The 9,976-nt window shown below is 46.0% G+C and overlaps 1 protein-coding gene across 1 annotated transcript; it reads right to left on the reverse strand.

Annotated features, from left to right (window-relative positions):
- Positions 1–1,208: 1,208 nt before the first annotated feature.
- On the reverse strand, positions 1,209–9,735 carry LOC141192496 (PIH1 domain-containing protein 1-like). The gene is made up of 9 exons (XM_073662024.1): positions 9,646–9,735; positions 8,481–8,611; positions 8,204–8,270; positions 7,794–7,979; positions 7,397–7,458; positions 7,234–7,315; positions 2,294–2,393; positions 1,725–1,772; positions 1,209–1,323 (listed from the first exon to the last, which is right to left on the reverse strand). Exons 2-9 carry the CDS (start codon positions 8,559–8,561, stop codon positions 1,209–1,211), a joined length of 741 nt encoding a protein of 246 aa, XP_073518125.1. The 5' UTR covers positions 8,562–8,611; positions 9,646–9,735.
- Between the last annotated feature and the right edge of the window lie 241 nt (positions 9,736–9,976).

Below are 9,976 nucleotides of genomic sequence, written 5' to 3' on the forward strand. Positions count from 1 at the left end.
CTTATGTCGCTGAATGCTTCTGTACGGGAAAGAAAGTTGTAACCAACAAGTGCACAAAAATCTAAACTTTTATCTTGATACGTGGCCAACTAGAAGTTACTGTGTAGCTCCAGACGTCTCATACATTAAATCTGACACGTGGAGGAATTGCTCACAGAAAATGCTGAAAAATATTTTTTAGGATTCACACTGCATTAAAAGGGGTTGTCCACCACTTTAATACTAATGGAATATCCTTAGGATAGGTCATCAATATTAAAGTGCCAGGCAACCCCTTTAAGTGAGGCATAATGAATGGTACCAGAATTTCAGATAACGTAGCCTTCATTAGTCAGAAGGCCCACTCGGTTATATGAAGAAATCTGGGGTCCCCAAAAGCAAACCCAGTAATCACCAGATTCCCGTGTGGTGACTACTTAATCTGCTTTTTGGGAAGACCAGAACTGACCCCTATATTTAACCAAGTGGGTCCCCTCAAGCTACATTATCCTGTCTGATGAAGGCTACATTAGCTGAAACATTCTTCATCTTCATTATGCCTCATTTAACACAATGTGAATCATGGACATGAGAAAAATGAAATTAAAAAATAAATACATTTAAAGCATTTTCTGTGCGATTCCTCCAAATGTCGCATTAATATAGAAAAAATAAAGAGCGGCGTGTTCTACACTATTGCAACAAGCCTCTTTCATCATTTATATCATCATTATAACATCATTTATATGCACTAGCACCATGGAATCAATGACACTATATAATTAAATAATAATATATACATCTTCCCAGCAGCTTGTTTTCCCTCTATCTCCTGTCTGGATCTATGAAGCCAGAACTGTCAAAGAAGAGGTGATGGTGGAGATGGAGGGGAAACAAGCAGGGGGGGAGGCTTATATAAATGACTGGTCCCGCCGTGAAGCACTGGGCGTCTGTGCTTGGTTTGAACAGTCGTTCTCTGCTGACAGTCGTTTACAGAGATCTTCTTTCTCATTCCAACAGCTTGCAAATAACCCACCATGGTATGAAAAAAAAATTATATCATCATCATCCAGCAAATGTGTCACAGCTGCCAGCAATTGGCTACTGTGGACACATCAAAGCTGTGATGATAAAAGTTGGCAGAGGAGGATCGGTAGCACGAGGTTGGCATAGACTTTTAATAAAGGAAGACTATTGGAAATCACATGAAATACAAAAAGGTCACAATCCTAAACCACATCTAAGGCTCTCACCACTTTAGGTAAAGAGACTTCAGCCACCAGAAAACTTGGGTGTCCTACAGGAGGTTCCGCCACAATCATGTAATCTGGTTTCACGGGTGAACTGATAAAAAAAGGAAGGCAGCAGTATAATGCAAGGGTACACCATCAATTTATGATCTGTTGGGGTCAATCTCTAATATAATAAAGGGGCACTGATGCTGGTAATGAGGAACAGCCCCTTTCACGGTCATTCCCTGCACATTGGCATCATGGCCTCCACTGTGCAGCGGAACGACAGCATAGATCCAGCAAAGTGAATGGGCTTAGCTGCAGTTCTCCTGCACAGTGAAAATCTGGGTAGCTGCCCCACACCAGCATATTCTTTAAAAAGGGCAGCGGGGTTACTTCCAGGCTGCAGCCCCCTTATTTTTGGAGTCCAAGAAGTTGGATATCCTATATTTTTCGTAAGATGGGATTCTAAAAAAAGTAAATGCATGCATTAAACCTCAAAGTAACCCAAACCTTTCAACTTCTGAGATCACGGACTTGCTTGGAGTTAGCTGGGAGGGTCTGTAGGAAAAAAATAAAGAACATAAAGACATAATAGTTAAAACAACAAAAAAAAAACAATGTCCACATTGTTCTTGCACCATAACAAGCCATTCTGCAACTTCCCCCATCTGTTGAGTATAACCCATCACCACGAGGAGTGGGGCTCCCCATCTGTTGGGTATAACCCATCACCACGAGGAGTGGCACTCCCCCATCTGTTGGGTATAACCCATCACCACGAGGAGTGGTGCTCCCCCATCTGTTGGGTATAACCCATCACCACGAGGAGTGGCGCTCCCCCATCTGTTGGGTATAACCCATCACCACGAGGAGTGGCGCTGCCCCATCTGTTGGGTATAACCTATCACCAGAAGGAGTGGCGCTCGTCATACTTTGTGTCCCTAGGGGAAATGTGGTATTATAAGACATGGATGAGCGAGGAACATCAGAGAAGAAGCCGCCGATGCTCAACAGCAGCCTACTCTGTCGTCTTTTACAGACTGTATGCCATAGACTTGTACCTTAGAGTTGGGACTTACCCCATTATGTCCATTCCCTGAATCATCGGTTTTGATTTGGTTCTGATATTCTGTTCAAAAATGGATCCCAGGAACTTCCGATTTTTCAGCATTTTCCACTCTGAAGGGAAACCATAGATGATTAACAGGGTCAGACTGGAACTGAAACTCAGCCCTGGCATGTGAGAGGACGCAGGCCCGCCCGACGCACGTTGAATGTGAAATATTTTCGTGAATGATTTGGGTATATGTCACAATAAAAATTGCTGCAAACTGCACTTTATCATCGATAGACAAAAACTGACATAATGTAAAATATAAACTTCCCTCCAGGAAAATGTTAATTTCTTTCAACTGGAGGGACGGACATATTTGTAATATAGAGCTCCAAGTTCCCAAAAACGCTATGTTTGATAGTACCAGGAAAAGTGAATCCTTGCAGATTTGAAGCAGTTTCATGTCTATTCTTTCAGTATTTTTGCAGCGTTTCTAAAGAACGGGAAAAAAAAAATCTCAAAAAACGCAATATCAAGGGGATTTTCCTGCCGAGCGACAGTTTTTTTGTGCAGAAATGTTCTTCCCTTTCTTTTTTGTTTATATTTTGTGTTATACACCAGTGGCCAAAATTGAGGCAACACCTTCAGCTTTTCACCATCACCAATATTTAATGGAGGATTTCACTGACCTACTTACTTGTACACACGCCCTCTTCTGCGATATGTATTCTATGTTGGTTTATAGTGACCTGGGTGTGATTTAAGACAGATATTGTGCGATTAAAATGCGGTTTTTATATTTTAAAGCCAGTTTGTCATCAGAAGGTAAGCAATTACATGTTTTCGTTCTCAAAGTGTGTAAGCGGTTTCAAGAGACTGGTTCGATAAAGAATAAACCAGGTAGAGAAAGGAAGAAGGCTACAAGTCCTCAGACTGATAGAAGAATTGTTAGAATCGCCCTAAATAACAGGTTATAAACGGCTGTTAACATCAACAAGGAGCTTGTTAACACCGGAGTGACAGTGTCTGATCGGACGGTTCGACGACGACTGGTAAACGCGGGGTTAAGAGCCAGAATACCAGGTAAAAAGCCATTTTTGAATGCCTCACAGTGTCAGAAACGTCTGCAGGGGCCAAAGAACATTGTAAATGGACCATTGAACAATGGACAAATGTTATATGGAGCGATGAGACACGCATATCCATCTTTGGCAGCGACGGTGTCTGCTACGTTCGACGACGACCTGGAGAGGACTGGTTGCCAGAGGGTACAATACCCACCATGAAGCCTCCCCTGAGTGTTATGGTAGGGGGCTGCGTGTCCAGAGATGCAGGTGGTAGGCTGCAGGTAATTGAAGAAACAGTTAATGCTGAAAAGTACATCAAGGAAGTCCTTCAGCCTAAACTCATTCCTTCGGCACATGATGTATTTGGTGAAGGGACACCGTTTATTTTAAGATGGAGCCCCATGCCATACAGCTAAAAAATGTCTCTCTTGGTTCAAGGACAAAAATGTCCAGCTATTGAATTGGCCAGGAAACAGCCCAGATCTCAATCCCCATTGAGAATCTCTGGGCTTGGCTCAAAAGAGCGGTGTCAAAACAGCGGGCTTCACACAAGCAGGAACTCATTGCAGCCATCATCAAATCATGGCTTCATATCATCACACCATCTGATTTACACAAACTGGTAGATAGCATGCCAAGTAGATGCCAGGCAGTCATCAAGGCCGAGGACAAATCAATGGCTTTTCTCCCACAGTCATCTGAGTGACAATAGTGTCCAATTTGTTGACAAATGAACAAATTTCCTGCTAATATTGTGTTTCTATATGAGATTTTATTTCTACTTAAAAACTTTACTGTGAAATCAAAAACATTCATGAAATTTGTATTGGTATTGGCAAAATGCTAAAAATTCATAAATCTTGGGGGTGTTGCCTCAATTTTGGCCACTAGTGTATAGAGTTCCTCAGTATATTTATATGTTGTCCCCATCACCTTTTTCATCTCTCCTTACAAGTATGCCTTGTATCTTAACTAAAACATGGTAGTAAGTAAGTAGCATATGAAACCCTTTTATAATGGGTAGTGTAGAATCGCTGCATATTTCAGGGTTATGCGCTCCTGAGGACTCATTAGTGCTGCCCTCATCAGGCGAAACCTGGTTGTGACCTCGTATAATATGGGGCTAGCCGGTCTCACCTACCAGTTTGGGTCACAAACCCTTTTTCGTTTGCTTTGATGTTTTACTCATTGTTTATTACGTTTACACCCCAAATCTCTCCTAATCCTGGAGATCAAACCTATGAAAGCAATTTATGAATGATCGTAACACCTCTATGAAGGGTAATTATCATCTCCTTCATAAATATACATTTATATGTATAAATACATATGTGGTCAATGCATAGTACTGGCACATGACTTATCACTTTCCAGGACCTTACAAAGCACCAGGAACATTCATAACAAGCGGAGGAGAAGCGATTCTGGCAACTTAATAGGAAAGGATTCTTTACAGTTAGAGCAGTCAGACTGTGGAATGCCAACCACAAGATATAGTAATGGCAGATAGTATAACAGCATTTATAGAAGGGCTGGATACTTTTTTAACAAAACATGACATTGTGGGTTATAAATAATCTAGTAATAGAAAATGTATAACTTTGGAGATAGACCCAGGACATTAAAGTTAAAACTTTTTCAACCTATGTAACTATGCAAGTATGCAGAATGCACATTAGGAAAATGCTTGAAATGCAATTCCCTATAATATTATTTTACAAGTAATTTCCTCTTAATTTTCCGCTTTGTAAAGTGCTAGTTATAAGCCCAATCTATGGATCTAAAAAGTGCAAAACACTCCTGAAACACTTGTACGTATGTTCTATAATCTGTATTTCTTATGGTGCCTAAGGGAAGCCGTAATGATAAGACTCCTGCTTGGTATCAAGTACAATTATTTGCCTCCATAATGAAAGTGAATTACCAATGATGAAAGGGTTAATACTTGGACCCTGCATCAGTAATAGCCCTTGTAGTAACCATGACAACTATTGTGAGGGCATAAACAAGTGTCATAAAGAAGATTCCATAAAAGAATGCCGCACTGCCATGATCAACGCCATTACTGATGATGCGCCTGAGGACCTTGAGCTTGACCACCCCACGTAATGTGCCAACGTTGGTGTAATTTGGAGGTTCTAGCAGGGAAAGGGGTTTTCTTCTTAGACACCCCGGGGGCATGGGAAGGTAACAGAGGGGGGGTCCCCAAAACAGGATCCCCTTCTGTTACTATGTACAAAGAGCTGCTCTTCTTTGGGAGTTCATGGATGGATCCTTGACTTTAATGGGTGATAAATTGGGAGGGGGGGGATACTCATCCTATTAGGGGTTATCCATAATGAGCAACCCCTGTAACCAAGTGCCCAGCTTCTTGAGAGACGGAGCTGGATCTGTAAGGGAGAAGTGGTAGATCCACCTGGGAAATCAGATCAACTAAATTCGTTCCAGCAATAAATGTGGTGACAGATATCGCAGCTATCACATTAATAGTCTATATTTGTTATGTCGTTCTCTGTAAATATGTACAAATTCTAAAACTCCGTCATATATCGGCACTAACTCTCTAAGCCCAAGGGAAGGGCAGCCCTCGAGCCATGGTTCCCTAGAGGTTTCCTCCACAGGGGGTTTTCCTCTCCTGAGCGCTGGAGGGTGACTCTTCGTGAGTCGAGGGTTGTGCCATTTTCGGTGTCATGTAAATTTAAATAAAGTTGAGAATGTTTGACACCTAATTGCAATGATTTGTGTATTTATTTTGTATGTGTCTGATTCATTTTGTTTGGGAGTCGGGGTCCATCACACATCACTGAGTCATACGTCTGGACATCTGCCGCCAGCAGTTTTGCCCCAGGGGTTGCCCCTGCTCTGGGGAGTTTGATGGAGCAGAGAAGACAAGAATTACAGCACTCATCCTCAGAATAAGGACTTCTATTACAGTACTACAAGCAGCTTCCTCACCTCATTCACACAGTGAGTATTTTGGGCACTAATTTACAGCAGTATTTGTAAGCTGAAGACCAGAGGGGAACAAACACAGTGAAAAATAGTAACTGAAACACTTTCACCTCTTCTGTTTTGGATCCACTCCTGGCGTCTGCTAACAAATACTGATGCAAAATATCGCCATGGAAGTGCCCTAAATTCTTACTGACTGATTTGACTGTTTGAGTTGCAGTCAAGCAACAGAGGTTGCAAGCGTTAAAGGAGTTTTCTGGTCTCAAAAACCCCTGTCCCCCTTGCCATTTTTCTCTATCCTGAACCTGTGCTTCCTGCCCCGATCTCAGACTGTCTGACCTAGTCCTTGTCTTCGCTCTCCTGTGTCTGGTACCCTGGTACCTCCGGAATGCTGCTGCAGTCCCGGGGACTGCACTGAAGTTGTACCTGGTGTCTACTGGCGGCCCAGTCTATCCTCACCACCAAAGGTTCTAGTGGAGACCCAGTAGACACCTAGTCACAACCCTCCCGTGGGGCAGTGGGTCCATATCCACCAGTGTTACACCCACATAGCAAATGTGGTACCAATATTCAAGAACGGGATAATATCTGAGCCTGGAATTTATAGGCAGGTAAGTTTAACTTGTACTGTGGGCAACATCTTTGAGGGTTTTCTAAGAGATACTAACCTGGAGCTCCTCAATAAGAATAACCTAAACATATGATTATGAGGGATCTGTCCTGCAAACTAATCTGAAAAGATTCTATGGGGAGGTAAGTTCTAGGTTGGACCAGGGAAACTTAGTGGTTTTCGTCTATCTGGACTTTTCAAAGGCATTTGATATAGTGCCATACAACAGGTTAGTACATAAAAATGTTCAATATATTATATGGTAAACTTGCTCCACGAAAGAACAAGTCCTTGTGTTGGAAAAATCAAGGAAAATATCAGTGATGCGGTCGTTACCTCTTGACAGCTCCATTTCGTACTTGTTCTCTAGTCCCTCCATGGCCACGGTGATAAAAAATTCCCTGAGAAGCTCATTATTCTAATAAAAAAAATACAAAGTAAGGAGCTGACACAAAGGAGAGCAGACAGCTCGTATGTCGGAATAAGCAATTGCAGTTACCTTAATTTTCTCAAAGAAGGTGCCATTAATCACTATGTCGTACGCCGTGCAGCCGCCTCCACCTGTAGGACAAAGTGCACCAGGACTTTGATACTTTGCGATGCTGAATCAATCCATTGACCTTAGTTGGGCTGCTATGAATAATTAGCATAAGTTCTTAAAGGGGAATCCAAGTAGTGGGCAATCCCTTTAAGTCCCAAATCTAAACCAAAAAAGTTCAAAAGACAACAACAAACTTTATTCCGCAGACTGGAAGTGGACCTACCAGAACCTGTGGAGACGGCACCTTTGATCATTGAGGATTAGTAAGTTGTAATACTTGCTATTTTATCCCCTTTAAGGATATCTCTGGACTACCCCTTTAAAAAGAGACTTGCTGTATTAAAAAAAAACGTACTATTGTCAACTTCAATGTGGGGCTCTCCAAGGCTCATGGGGACTCGATAGCCGGAGGGATCATCAGATTCCAGGATGCTGACTAACTCCTGCTCCGTCAGGTCCGGGGGCGCTGAGATCTGGTTCGACTTGCAGATGTTAATAAAGATTTTGGTATTTTTGGATGTGCGAGTTTTAATGCAGAAACCTACCAGAAATAAAAACAAAAAGTGAACAAAAACACAATAAAATCGGCAAAAGCCAAGCAGCATTTACATGTAACCAACTGTATAAGAAAAAACGATGTGACCCCCCACGTTGGTTGCATCATGTGACCGTTGCAGTCATTAAGATCCCACTGCCCCACTGTGGTATCTGTCACATAATATGCACAAAGTAATCTGGATAATAATCAGAGGACGCCCATCTCACTCGGCTGGGGTCTGATCTGTCTGCTTTCTGGTAAGTTCGGTATTCTGCTCTGTATCTCCTGTTTGGCCTGAAATGAGGCAATAAGTGAGAATCAGTGAGTAACATGAACAGGATGGTTCTGCAAACAGATTTTTCCTGCACCAAAATAGTACAATTGTGAGGGGTCTAAAGCCAACAATACACATTAGGTAAATGTTGGAGACTGCCGCGCCCCCAGCGGCTGACGGAGGAGACATTCACCCGGTGATTGCTGGCCTCTCCAATTCATCTTTCGTACCTTCATCAGCATCTGTTCATACAGCGCTTCCTCCATGTTTGTGTTCATTTCTGCAGACAGCAGCGACTTGTCAGACGCCATTTTTTCGGTCAAAGACAGAAGCTCAGGGTTCTTGTTTTATAAGAGAAAACCTGAAAAATGAAAATATGTATTAATCTTCTCCACAGACAACGACAAGGGGAGAGTGCGGGAGCCCGACGGCCCACGACACGAGGGGGTGCGGGAGCCCGACGGCCCACGACACGAGGGGGGGGCGCGGGAGCCCGACAGCCCACGACACGAGGGGGGGGCGCGGGAGCCCGATGGCCCACGACACGAGGGGGGGGCGCGGGAGCCCGACGACCCACGACACGAGGGGGAGGTGCGGGAGCCCGACGGCCCACGACACGAGGGGGGGGCGCAGGAGCCCGACAGCCCACGACACGGGGGGGAGGCGCGGGAGCCCGACAGCCCACGACACGAGGGGGGGGCGCGGGAGCCCGACAGCCCACGACATGAGGGGGGGCGCGGGAGCCCGACAGCCCACGACACGAGGGGGGGCGCGGGAGCCCGACAGCCCACGACACGAGGGGGGGGGGCGGGAGCCCGACAGCCCACGACACGAGGGGGGGCGCGGGAGCCCGACAGCCCACGACACGAGGGGGGGGCGCGGGAGCACGACAGCCCACGTCACGAGGGGGGGGCGCGGGAGCCCGACAGCCCACAACACGAGGGGGGGCGCGGGAGCCCGACAGCCCACGACACGAGGGGGTGCGGGAGCCCGACAGCCCACGACACGAGGGGGTGAGGGAGCCCGACAGCCCACGACACGAGGGGGGGGCGCGGGAGCCCGACAGCCCACGACACGAGGGGGGGGCGCGGGAGCCCGACAGCCCACGACACGAGGGGGGGGCGCGGGAGCCCGACAGCCCACGACACGGGGGGGGGGTGGGGGAGCCCGACAGCCCACGACACGAGGGGGGGCGCGCGAGCCCGACAGCCCACGACACGAGGGGGTGCGGGAGCCTGACAGCTGACGACACGAGGGGGTGCGGGAGCCTGACAGCCGACGACATGAGGGGGTGCGAGACCCTGACAATAATGGGAGTGGGATTCTGCACACCTACAGCTAGCTACTTATTGTCCTGAATGTAGTAATCACCTTGGCACATTCCCATCTTCTTACCTGTAGTACAGACGCCAAACACCACTACTCTGACTGCAATCACCCAGCTACAGCGTCACCACGCCTCAGCAACAGGGGAGCGTCTAGATTGGAGTTGATGTCTTGAGGGGGAGGAGTGATTTCATGGAATCATGACGTCACCGGAAGGGGCGGGGCCTTCTCAGTCCAGTGGACACTATTCCACCTGCAGCTGCAGCAGTGCGCACATTGTGCCGGGACAGGAGGACTGGTGATGAGGAGCTCGTGTTCTGCGTTGTGCTGTGAGGACTGAGGCGGGGAGAACTGACCATGTGAATAAATGCTGTGCTGGCATAAAGGGGGGTGGTGTGAG

This window comes from Phyllobates terribilis, unplaced genomic scaffold (assembly GCF_046119375.1).
Source record: "Phyllobates terribilis strain yellow unplaced genomic scaffold, ASM4611937v1 Scaffold_62__1_contigs__length_8034531, whole genome shotgun sequence".
Lineage (NCBI taxonomy): Eukaryota > Metazoa > Chordata > Amphibia > Anura > Dendrobatidae > Phyllobates > Phyllobates terribilis.

Bases quoted from the DNA above. Each gene is read 5' to 3' on its own strand.
- LOC141192496 (XM_073662024.1), bottom strand. From the start codon at position 8,561: ATGGCGTCTGACAAGTCGCTGCTGTCTGCAGAAATGAACACAAACATG. The intron at 8,271-8,480 runs GTACGAAAGATG...GCCTCATTTCAG, and splicing joins ATGAACAGATGCTGATGAAG to GCCAAACAGGAGATACAGAG. The intron at 7,316-7,396 runs GTAACTGCAATT...TTTTTTTATTAG, and splicing joins CCTTCTTTGAGAAAATTAAG to AATAATGAGCTTCTCAGGGA.